A 13,378-nucleotide genomic window follows, 5' to 3' on the forward strand; every position below is an offset into this window, starting at 1 on the left:
GACTTTGAACCACTGTGTATATTGTATATTCATGATCACAGTTTTTCTTCTTTTGAAAAAATTCTAAGCGTTTTTTGGGGAGTTTTTAACAACCCCCTACAATTTGACCATAGGACTTTCAATCGTCTTCTATATTATAAAGGTTAGCACATTGTTTATTCTTCAAATTCTTGAGAAACAAATTTCAAAGAATAGAAGAACTGTGTAAGATTTGAAGCTTTCACGGCGGTGACTATGAAGAAAGCAGTCTTCTGGGNTGTTGTCGCTTGCAGATTTACCTATACTTTTTCTTCAACCCTGAAGATGGGGACGATACGTTCCTCCGAAACGTCGGTTAACACCACATATACATGGCGCCAAATCCCAGAAGACTGCTTTCTTAATAGAAGAACTATGTGGTGGAAATTTATTGTACATGGTTTGAGGTATTAAGACAAAGGTTATGTTAGTGCGTATGGGACTGAGAGTGCTAAGAATCTAATGAAAATAACATTTGAAACAGGAAAAAAGCTTCACCAATTATGATAAGTAAATAATATCATGTAATAACTGTACTACTGGCCAAAACTGAAACAGTTTCTGTGCTTTGCTCCAAGAATTTGGAAATTCAAATGCTATTATGGCAATACTCACAAAGATTACTGATGGATAAATCTTGGGGGGTAGAAAATTAAGGAACAACTTTTTAGATGAAACAAAAGTCACTTTCATATTTATAGAATTGTGAATTAAGATCAAAATCTTGTTGGCCCTACAAATGTCTAATTGTGTTTGACATACTCAGCTTTGTGCCCAATTTATGATCTGGAACCCAAGGCCCAGCCTTGCAAGTAGCCTTAAAGAACTGAGATGACGACTTGAAAATATTCTCAGCAGCAGTCACATCTGTATCACATATTGGTGTTACAACCCGAGCTTCGAAGTACTATAACAAAATTGGTTGAGAATGGAAAGCTATTAACATTGCAGATAAATTTAATGAGACTAGATTAGATACAAATACATATTAAGACATATTCAATCCCACTGAAAACTGTAGGGAGAGTGGCTTAAATAGAAACATTTCTGTGTAAGATTTGAGGCTTTCACGGCGGTGACTATGAAGAAAGCAGTCTTCTTGGATTTGGCACCGTGTATATGTGGTGTTAACCGACACTTTGGAGGAATGTATCGCCTCCATCTTGAGGGTAGAAGGAAAAAATATAAGAAATCTGCAAGCGAAGTGACCGTGAGAACCAGTAAAAGCAGACCAGTCTCTTCGCTTGCGAATTTCTTATATTTTTTCCTTCTACCATGAAGATGGAGGCGATACGTTCCTCCGAAACGTTGGTTAACACCACATATACACGGTGCCAAATCCCAGAAGACTGCTTTCTTCAGAAACATTTCTGCTTGTCAGATGAATGACAGAAATAGGTAACTGTGATGTATCTAGTTAAGTGTTATTACAAAGGATGTCAGTGGACCTCTGAAATCCTTTTTACAAGCATGAATGTTTACTGGTTGAAAATATGTTAAAATGTTTGTATATAATCTTGACATATGTTGTCATACATAAAAGTCATATATGAATGAAACCTATAAGCACTTATAACATATTTCACAACAATGTGTAAGTGCCTGTTAGTTTCATTGTGTTCATTCATTTGTACTCAGACACAATGACACTGTTAATTAATGAACTGTAATTATATTTGCTATTTAAAGACCTAAATAAAATATGCAAATAACATGTCACTTCCATTCCAATTGTCTCAAACTGGCGGTATTCTTAAAATGAAAGTCTGAATACATATAAGTAACTTCAGAAAAGAATAAAAATACAGCACAATAATATGAAACCTTTAGTAAGATTAATAGTTTGATGCATATTTTCTTCATGTTGTTGTTTTCAAGACCATGGATATTCTGCATAAAAGTGAACTTACTGAATATATATGAAAGTTGCAAATATTTATAATGCTGGTATATGCAAAGAATATTATTGCCAAATAAAACAATTCTTAAATCAGAATAAAAAATAAAATTAAACAGATTTACTTGAAAGTAACTGAAAAAATGAACAGATGCAAACAACTAAAATATTTCATATGCTTTAAAACTCTTCCTTTTACTCACTTAGGCCTTTCAAAAGGAAAGAAATTACTTTTCAATGAAATCTGAACCTCTAATCACTGTGGAACTTAAGGTTCACACTACTTCTTAGCAGATCAGATGTTATACTGGTTAACAGTGTTTCACTGATGTGTAGAATGTCACATTACGAAGTCAACTGAAGATTAATCAAACACTGTACAATATTCCCAGTCAGGTATATCAGAGCTAATAAAGGCATCTTTTTGTAGTCAGAAAAGCATATTTTAAGGTTCTACTGGAGTAAATCTGACATATTGTAATCAGAATGTATTTCATCTGAAGAAAATATGCAAATAACTCCATACATATAGAAGAAAACAGGCCATAGAAATGGTCATCTTACAGTCTTTGTATTTATACAATTCAGTTTTCGAGTTCATTTAGAATAACTTGTGTTTTGAGGACTTGGTAAAGTTAAACAATTTTCCTCAGACCCTAATGAAATACTATGTTGACCACAGTACATCTGTTTGCATCCTCACAAGTGTCCCACTCCCATTATTACTGGGTTATCATATGTTGGTAAATAAGGTTTGAGAATCCTTCCTTTCCCAAACAAAAGGCCAGTAATTGATGCTGTTCTTGAGCTAGCCATGCAGAGAATAGTTCTCTTATTCAATAACTATTATATTTCTGTGTTACTTTCTGAATGTAAGAATGGAGATAGAAGTTTTATATTCCAATCATTCTCTGATACAGTCAAAGTTATCCAGTAAAACTTATTTCAGAACTTCAAGAATCCTTTCATATTGATGTGTTGTTCCCATCAGAGAAGTTCGCAAATCAGCCATATTTTAATTGTTGATGACAGTGAATTAGAAAGCAGGGCTGTGGGTTATTCTCCAATGGTATGCCCTTTACATGTATACTAAATTTTATTAAGACTGGGTGATTAGTGTCTGTTAAACTGATGTCTGAATCCTATATATGATAGACATGTATAGACAGAAAGGCACATGCAATTTTAAGACAAGATTTCAATGAGGGAACCATTTAAAATATTGTCAGGATTTATGTGTGACTAGATACTGGGCATGGATTGGTGAATGGATTTATTGACCATTTAGACACACCACTCAGAACTACAAGTAATTAAAGCACTGTTGCCAATCTCCACAATTCACAAATCACCACGGCACCTGCTAAGCCCTTATCCAGTCTGCTGTGTCATCAGCTATTCCCTAGTAACGGCTTCTAAGAGTGGAGATTCTTCAGCCTCCCACGCTCAAATCCTATCTTCACAACCTCCCATGCAGAACTGAGCTTTCGAAAGACTACTCCCAGGCTGGTGGTTATTTCACACCAACCTCCTACTCTTCTCTTCACAGCCTGACTTTTGACAACTAGGTCCCTCCAATTGTCTTCCTTATACTCACTTTCCATGGATGAAGTAGAAAACACCGATTCCAATAGTAATTTATTGTGTGCAGTCTAACTCTTGCAGATGCTTATCATTGCTTTCAGACCATTACCCAGCAGCGGTTATAGACAATACAATATTGTGGGGTTAATTTATTTGCTTACATCTGTATAATTTGTGGTTCAGAAGAAACAGAACTGTGCTCTTTGAAATCCTTAAAGAAATCAAAAATAAATATGGATATAGTACAATTTGTTCCTGAAATAATATGCCTAATTTCATCTACTTGAATTTAGAAATAAAATCTGGAAATATTATGACTAGAACCATATACATAGTTTCATCTGGTGTTGGGCTGGCTGAAACACAATGAGAAAGATACGTTTCTTTTGTTTTCTTGATGATGCTGTCAGCAGGTAGACTATATAATGTGGCATGTAGTCCACTACTAGGTAATGGCTACGAAATAAGCAGCCATACAACAGCTGTTGCTAGGTAATGGCCCTGTAAACAACAGCCATTGTAGGTAATGGCCGCAACAGACATGAATGCAACAACAGAAAAGCTGTTGGGGGCAGAGTTCTCTGTGCTGTCCGTGCCGAGGCTATATGATGAGGGCCAGCTGCCATTAGAGGAGTGTACCACAAAGGTTCAGTTGAAAAATAAATCTCTGGTCGTGAGTCTCAATGGGTTTGATGCCAAGATGAACTGATTTGTGGTAAAAACCTCCAGTTGTAAAGTAACTTTGACTTAGAGGAGACACTTGAGTCTTGAGACAGCAGTGAGAAGAGTAAGAGGTTGGTATGAGATGGTCACCAACGTGGGAGTTAGTGGAGTGGAGTGAGTTGGTTGGTGAGTGAGTTAGAGGACTGCTGCAGTTCAGTCCTCATCTATTGCTGTTAGAAGCTGGTAGCTGAGGCACAGGAACACTTCTGGAACCCAGAGGAAGGGGAATGTCCATCTTTGGAAACCATTACTAGAAAACCAGTGAAGACCCAACAGGCTGAGGAGACTCAGTATGTGCTGTAGTAAACTGTAGAGTGTGTGAATTAGTGATAGAACTGTAGTTACCTGTAACTACGTACAAACTGTATGTAAAAGTGTGCAATAGATCTGATTGCTAATCCAAAACCTGTCTACAGTCTCAATCATATGACAATAGGATGACAGTAGAACTGAAAAGTATTTGGAAGGAATCAGCTGTAGTCTAATTGAGCTATTATCGCGACATTTCTCTGGAGGGACTGAGAAAAACCATAAATATCTTCAGAAAGGATAATCTGTATTCTGTTTGAGATGAAACCAGGCACCAAAAGAACATGAATCTATAGTGTGTCAGAAATGCCAACCTCAAATTATCTTTGTTAAGAATAAATTGGTTCTTTACACACAGATATTTATTTTCTAAGTAAAACTGACAAGAACACATAATTTGTAAGGCCAAATGTTTTATGTGAGAAGATGATATTTGAAGTCCTGAACTTCCTGCATATATTTATAAGCTGTTATATTGTGTTATATTGTTCACATTCTTTGTACAAATCCAACTGAAATGTATCTACCTCTGAAATAACTTTAGTCCATTGTGGCTCATAACCATAACCTGGATGACAGAACTTCTTCCCTTGTAGCTGTGATATTCTGGTGATGTTTGAACTCTTCCTCACAACAGGATACACTTCAAATTCAAATGGAGCTACGCAAGAAACATTAATGCATTAAGACACTGTCATGTTTTATATTTTGTATTCTGTTTTGTACTCTCCTCTAACATGTATGAAACAGCTCTGACCTCCTACTGGCGCTCTATTCAATTCATGATGTGAGAGAGAAAGTGCAAAAAGAAAAATCCTGAATCTGGAAATAACAATTAATTTCCTTCTGATAATGAATGCATAGTCTAATATTAATACCATGGCAAAGCAGGCAGTAAATGGATGAATGCCTGAATAAAAAACTGATAATATATTAATCAATAAATGGAAGAATAAACAAATAATTAAGTGTTTAATGGCCTGGGAATCAGGATTCAATTCATGGCAAAGATACAGATTTTTCTCTTCTTCACAGCATCAGATCAGCTCTGGGTCCCCCATCCTCCTGCCCAATCAATACTGTGGACATTTTCCCCAGGGATAAAGCTCTTATGCCAACATGGCGGGCTCGCGGGTGCNCTCTGGGTCCCCCATCCTCCTGCCCAATCAATACTGTGGACATTTTCCCCAGGGATAAAGCACCCCTCTCAGGTGCACAGGTTAAGAATGCATTACCTCCACTCCCCCATACAACTTCATGGCACAGTGACTTACTTTTTAGCTTCCAAGATTATATTCTCTTGTAGGAAAATTTTAAAATGAATACATATTCAAAGCCATGAGTTAATACAGTCCATCCAAAACTGCATTCGGGTTAGTGTATGACTTCAATATCATAAAATCAATGCTGGATGTAATAAAAAAGTATGGTTACATTTGACCCAGTACTTAATAAAGCACCACACCATGAAAATAAATAGAGAAGTGGAGGTGTAATTCCATGTATTCTTAAACTCAGCATTACATGCAAGTGAATGGTCAGCTTATAAAATTGGCTACTTTATGGCTGGGGAAAGAAGCCTCTGGTACCTATCAGATGTGATGAACAAAACCTTTAGGTCCTTCATTCTAATATCTTCAAGTATCAAAGAGATAGGAATGAGAGTAATGAGAGTTATAAAGTCAAACAGAAAGATATATGTCTGATACTGAATAGGACAGCAATGTGAAAACACAAGCTGGAGTACATGGAATCAGGCAGTTTGCCCTTTGTCTCTAGATATGTTTTCTCTTAATATCATGGAACGAAAAGTTTTACTTTAATTTTATGGTTTTAGTAAATTTAGGCTTTGTTCTTATGTGTTAGCAGAACTCACTCCCAACAGTAATGACAGAATTAGGCTGATGCATGACCTTTCTCTTATTTTATTTTAAAGGTGATCAATAATGTGTCTGCCTGAAGAAAAACACTCTGTCTTGCATGAGTAGTGACCTTGCTGCATAGCATGTGGAACAGATGTTACACACAGAGTCTCATCTTCTCATATATAATGCCATGTAGTTCAGTAGAATTCAACAATGTTTCAGAAGTAAATTAGATTTAAAGTTTATGACAATGGTATAATAATACAATTACTGACTTTTTGTACATTATCCATCAACCTATTTTTTATATGAAACAATATATCGGAGACTGGCCCCTACCTATATCTTCTAGAGGGGTCAAGATTAAGCCAAACAATAAACTAGTAACCCTGAAGCTGGAGAAAGTACTGGTGAACTTCTACCAGGCTACATAACATTACAAACCAGTAGAAAGTGCATTTCAGAGTCACTACTGTGAGAACGTTAAATCCAGAACAGACGTTATATAAGTTACAGTTTAGAGCCGATATTCAAAATTTGACCAAAAACATGGAAATTTAATAATGTGATTTCATGTTTCAGACTTCTGTACTGCTGTTATGATCAGCACAGTCTGCTGTTCAGAAAATTCTTAGACAAATTTCTGTATATAAACATCTTTAAGTATATAAGAATATGAAGTATCAGAAATAGGATGATAAGTGCTGGACCCTCTACTGCACATAAGAACAGACTTAATTACAGTTTATGTCATTCTTCATTGAGAAATTCTCTCTATCTCATTAATGCCAAACATTTAAATCTACACTTACTATCAAACATTCTAATTTCATTGGTTATTAGCACATCAGGATTCTTGTAACTGGAAGCAACAACAATATCTTCTGCTTGAAAGACACCAAAATCTGCTCTTCCCTGCAGGACCTTCCTCAGACAATCAAGTCTGCAATGTAAAGAAAATAAAATGAAGTATTAAGATGTAAATATTTGCATTTACATTCAGTTACTGAAGTACAGAAAATAATACTGGATCACATTTATTTAAATAAGTATCTCTAAAATAAGTAATCCTCCTGTTGCATTGTTTAGTACCATAGGCCATATGAGAACTGACAGCCTGTTTATCCTTTTAAAGCACAATAGTTACAAAATGTTCCTCATCTATTAACATTCACAAACTTTGTAATTCTCACATACCATGCATTTATATGTTGTGTATAATTCTTAGAACAGGCATTAATTAATTCCCTAAACAACATTAACTGGTTGGTTGTCATAATGGTGCCCCAATATCTTTTCAGCATGATAGGAACTGAACTTTAAATTTTATTTAAACTTTAGGTTCCACAGTATTCAAGAAAACTGAATGACATGGGCATGCTACACCTCTGTATTGAAGCTAAGAAATATCAGGGTTTTAAAATAAAGTATTTTGCTTAGCTGCACCATTTATTTATATATCTATGAACTAAATGCAACAGAAAACCAGTCTTATATCTTGCAATGATCAGATTATAGAAGAACCTGCCTCATCAGCTTAATCAGTTTACTGACAAAGAAAATTTTAGGTCTATTTTCTCCATAGCCATGTGGGTTACAGGTGCCAGAGGTGACTGGAAAGCCAAAAGAAGCTAAGCTTGGCCAGAGAATTCTAAACTGTATTATGGCTTTCACTTCATGATCATATGCAGTGAATATGGCTGCAAATAACACAGGGCTACAGTACAAGTGCTGTGGAAAGGCAGATGACAACATGATATGCAGCGCAAGTTCTGAACAATGGGCCAGTAGGTCTGTTGTAGCCTGTGGTCTAGAAAAGTACTGGTAGTAAAACAAAATATTTTTGTGTTATAATCTACAAAATATATAGCAATCATCTTCAAGACATCATCACCATGCCTTCCCACAGCGGTCATATTATATGGCGCAAGGAAGTATCAAGAAGGAAGGCTAGGCCTGAATGATTGAGCTAAAAATGTCTCCTTGTAAGGTTTCGTTTACAAGACAACTATCAGCATTATATTCTATATTGAACTGTTTTGTGGTCACAAACCAAAGTTCTTACCTACTGTTTCCAGTTACACATGCTGCTTTGCTACCAGACTTCTCAAGAAGAGGGCAGTACTTGGTATACTTTTTGTTGTTTGATTTTTCTGTTACACATATATGATCTGCACACAAGACATATCTCATCAAGTATGTATTACATAAATATTAGTACCTGTTTCATTAGAAACTAACTTGTATAGAATGTGATTTTGTGAATTAATAAGGACTGTAGGTTGATTATTTTGGGGAAGGTGTATGGACCAGTAATCAAGTAAGAAGTCTGGGGAATCAGAACAAATGAAGAACTGAGAGAAGGTCTCAAAAACTGTATTTAAAATAAAGAAAAAATGTCTAAGGGTGATTAAAGGTGTTAATAATAGAGTATCCTGTAGAAATATGTTTGGTAATTTAAGATTTAAACTGCTACCTCATTATATATATTTGAGATTTTATGCTTTATAATAAAGAATAAGGTATATTCAACTCAGTATTCTGACATTCACAGCTACAATACCATACATAAACACAATTTGTATGTCCAATTTTGTAATACAGATCATTGCAAAAAAGTGAAATTAATCTGGGAACTATAATATTTAATGGCCTTCCCCTTGAATTGAAAAACGTTAAAAATTTTAATGTTTTTAAGAGGAAACTAAAAAATTATTTGCTGTGCAGCACTTTCTTTTCTCTTCAAGAGTTTTTCAACTAATGTTGAATTGATGACTAGCTTGTTGATTGTCTTTTGATTTGCAAATTTTTAATACTGTGTTTACATGTTTTATATTACTGACATTTTTCTTTTGGTCTTATGTATTTTTTATTGTTATGATCCTTATGATGGTTGTTATACTATAGTGATAAATTACTGTGTAAATTTTATGACTTTAATATGTGATGTATTCGCTATTATTTCTTGACATGTCCAATTGTATTCACTTCAGTTATGAACGAAAATAAAGTTGAAAGTTGAATTATATAAAATCTTGATCTGGTAGCAGATGCTAAGAGCAAAAGGCTAGAGTGGTTAAGGCATGTCAAAGAGTGGTGGTTAAGGAAACACATGAAAGTAAGCTTGAAGGTAGAAAACAACTGGGAAAACACTGAGTTATCTGGAACATGCAGAGAATGATTTATGAGAGATAAAAGGCAAAAGGCAAATAATACACAACTGGCATCAGCTGTAAAGGATCCGAGGTTCTCTGAGAACTGTAGAATCAAGAGGTAAATAAGAATCTTGGTTATTCTGTTATTTTAAAATGCTTTATCATCTACTGATGTTATGTAGCAACAAATGTGACATGGAAGGGTGTCTTTGAATAGAGAATTAGCAGGACTATGGGAGAAAATATTCATGGTTCCTCATAAAGTACTATACTGCCATTTATTCAAAGGAAATGAAAATGTAGTTAAAATCAATTACAAGTTGTCCCAGCATTCTACAGGAATAACAGCACAAATAAATGTCACAAACATATGACACACTAAATTTGTTGCACAAAAGAACACTAGAACAGTTAAAATTTTTAGAAGGATTCCATTACTTCTTTACTATGAAAACTACTACCTAATCTCATCAGGGGAGAATCATAGACTCTGCTGAGAACAGATGTAAATTTCCTTGTCATCTGCAAAATCTTCTCAAGTAATATCTCTATTTTTACTGAGTTTTCTATAGGCATAAATACATGTGGCCCACAACTCATGATCAGTTCATCACAGTCACTCTCTTCATCATATGATTTCAAATAGGTAAGAATTTCACAGACATCTTCAAGTACTGTTCTCCAGATATTGCAACTGAGGGAATAGTCCCCCTGCTTGATAATCTGGTGGACCATGAACTAGATACCCTCAGTGTGGTGCTTTGCAGTTTCCTTAGTCCCTTCAGGCTGATTCTGGGACAGTACTACAAATTATGTCATGACAACATTCATTTACGTCCTTTCCAATTCACTATTCAGTAATTTAATGTAATGTAACATGATGTAATACAGTGTAATGTAATTGTACTCCCATTTGATGCTGTACATGCTGAGCTACTAACAGCATTATTAAATAATGAAAAACAAATAAATTAAATTTTCTGAGATGACATGGCTACACAAAGGCAGGGCAGGTCTGAAAAACGATGGCCCGAAGAGTGCCAAGAGAGTGGTAGCAACCACTGGCCAACTATCCCACTGAATGTTTAAGATAGCTAAGGACATTTTCTACTCAGTATTTTCGAATTTATCATACTAATCAGGCCGATTCTTTCTTAATATAGGTCTCTGTTTTGAACAGTACCTCAGCAATCCACTGTTGCACCCTCCAGAAGAAACAATTTTCCTTGGCAAAACTCAAATTAATTTTTATGGGGTGTAAAACAAATTCTGCATAAGTCAGTTCAAATTTTGTCACAATATGAATCTCATAATTATGTAAAAGCTTTAAATTAAACATCTGGTCCCAACTGGGACCAGCTCAATATCTTCGGGCAAATGCTGGCACAGTACTTTCATTAAGTCAGAGCCATTTACTTTCAGATCGTTTCAAATCCATGATTTACTGATCATCTTATTATTAATGTCATGCAGTCTTATAACTGACAGAGTCATAAACTACAAATAAGGTGGATTTGTAACTTGGGAATCTCCTGTCTTTGTAACTGTGTATTTTCCTGCTCATCTACTCTATTTATTTAAGTGGCTTAGTACTATCTTCTTGGGTCTGAGGCCATGCAGCCTGCTGAAACTCAACCAGACTACATGGCATAACATACCAAAAGCTAATACTTTTAAAGTATTGTTCAGATGTATTTATAATTCTTACAGGACTGGCAGTTCCCAGAACAAATGGGATTTATTTCTCTGTACTGGTAATAGACCACAACCAGTCTCCACTAGATACTCCAAAGAGGAAGCGGCCTCCGTAGTCTAGAGGTAACGTTCCCACCTCATGACTCGTAGCACGGATTCAAATACCCAGCAGAGGTCGTCGAATTTTTAAGGGCGGAAAAATTCAGGGATCAAGCCCTCCGGGAGGGACTTTAAGCCGTGGGTCCCGTGTCGTAGCTTTACGGCACGTAAAATAACCTCATATCTCCAAAGGAGGTCACTGAGCCAAATTAACGGACGTTTCCCGCCCAACAGCAATCTCTAATACCTCTGGTAGATGGGGGAAGCATTATAGATACCTCTCAGCTAGTAGAGCCGGACTCGCTGGCTGGGCGGGACTGATGGTAAGCACCAGTACCGGTAGGATATAGAGACTGGTAGAAATCATAGAGGGAAGCACAGTGGACCAATACAGGTCTCAGTGCATGGGGAAACCCACCCTCTCCAATAACTAACTAACTAACCAACTAACTACTCCAAAGAGGGATGCCTATATAGGTGTCAGGATACCACACCCAATTTTAAAGAAGTCTGAAAATTTATTCATAAAGACGAAGCAAATGGAAGCAAGTATCGTTTTACTGAGATGTCTGCAAACCTGATGAATAAAAAACTGGCTAAGACCTTCAAAGATATTATTGGACAAATGGGGCTGGACTAAGTCAACAATTAAATAACTCATTGACTGCCAGATGATGTTTGTGGTGGTCGTGATGATGGTGAAGAATAAAAAGATTATGACACCTTTTAATTTTGTTCCTGAATATGTTATCAGTGAGTTCAAAGAGAATGAGGAGAAGCTGGAATTGAATACGCTACCAGATATGTTGTTTAGGCAGTAAATACTTGTGTTATTGTTTCTTAGTTGATTTTTGGCTGTAATCCGTCACCTCCCTCATAATACCCCTGAGGAGGATATATCTGATGGACTGGTAGCCCTGGGATTTGACGTGGTTAGCGTCAAACAGATGACAACCACCCGCGGGTCGCCTTCAGAAGAAAGGATATCAAGGAACCTTCCACTCTTCCTTATCATCCTATCCCGGACGGCAAAATCGCAAGAAATTTTCAAAATAAAAAGCCTTTGCCACATTTCCATCCGGGTTGAGGCATATAGTAGAGCACAGAGTGGCCTTACGCAGTGTCACAACTGCCAACAGTTTGGCCACGTCTGGGCCAATTGCAAACAACCTCCCCGTTGTATGTGGTGCGGGGGTGACCACCTGCACAAAGAATGTCCACAGAAAGAGAACGCTGCATCCACTCCAGCTTGCTGTAATTGCCAATTGAAGGAAGGAGAGAAGCCCCATCCGGCCAGCTATCGGGGCTGCAGACACGCGAAGGAAGAGCTGCAGAGGAAGAATTCGCAGAGGGCACCCAAAACCATAACGGGAAGTGTTCTCCTCGAATATCGTTACCCCTGGAGTCTCCTTCGCCGCGGCGCTCCGAGGCAGCATATCGCAGGAGCAGCGACCTCAGACTCGCCAAGTTCCAGTGGCAGTTCCACCAGAAACCACGAAACCGAGCGTCCCGGTCCTTGTACAGGAACAAAAGCAGGCCAGTCAGCTCAGGCTACTCATGTAAACAGTCCATCTCTCGACAATATGTTGAGAGTAGTGACCGTAGTACAGCAGATTATGACAGAGGTCAGTTGTGCAGTGTCCGAGGAGGAAAAAATAATGGCCATTACGAAAATTGTTCTAAACCTAATGAAACAAAATGGCCACTAGAGTTCATAGGCCACTCAAAGTCATAGCATTTAATGCGAACGGCATTGGTAGGCAACGCTATGAGCTCAGTAAACAGCTGCAAGACCTACACGTAGACGTGGCCCTGTTTTCAGAGACACATCTGAAACCTAATGAGAGGTTCTTTATTCCAAATTACGACTTTTATAGAAACGACCGCCACTCGGGCAGAAAGGGCGGGACTGCCGTTGCAGTAAGAAAGGGCATTCCCCATAACCATGTAGACCTACCACCCCTTGTTTTAGTAGAAGCGACAGGGGTCTGCATACCAATTGGAAATAGCGAAGTGCTGCTTGCAGCTGTTTA

General features: G+C 37.1%; 1 protein-coding gene across 1 annotated transcript in view; it reads right to left on the minus strand.

The window, feature by feature from the left end:
• Positions 1 to 13,378, minus strand: part of LOC111862048 (transferrin) — a 48,884-nt gene that overhangs the window by 15,729 nt on the left and 19,777 nt on the right. The window contains exons 2-5 of the mRNA XM_023847117.2: positions 8,462 to 8,567; positions 7,209 to 7,339; positions 5,059 to 5,192; positions 781 to 925 (exon numbers count right to left, since the gene is read on the minus strand). Coding sequence (XP_023702885.1) covers positions 781 to 925; positions 5,059 to 5,192; positions 7,209 to 7,339; positions 8,462 to 8,567 — 516 coding nt within the window. The remainder of the gene's footprint in view (positions 1 to 780; positions 926 to 5,058; positions 5,193 to 7,208; positions 7,340 to 8,461; positions 8,568 to 13,378) is intronic.

This window comes from Cryptotermes secundus, unplaced genomic scaffold (assembly GCF_002891405.2).
Source record: "Cryptotermes secundus unplaced genomic scaffold, Csec_1.0 scaffold181, whole genome shotgun sequence".
Lineage (NCBI taxonomy): Eukaryota > Metazoa > Arthropoda > Insecta > Blattodea > Kalotermitidae > Cryptotermes > Cryptotermes secundus.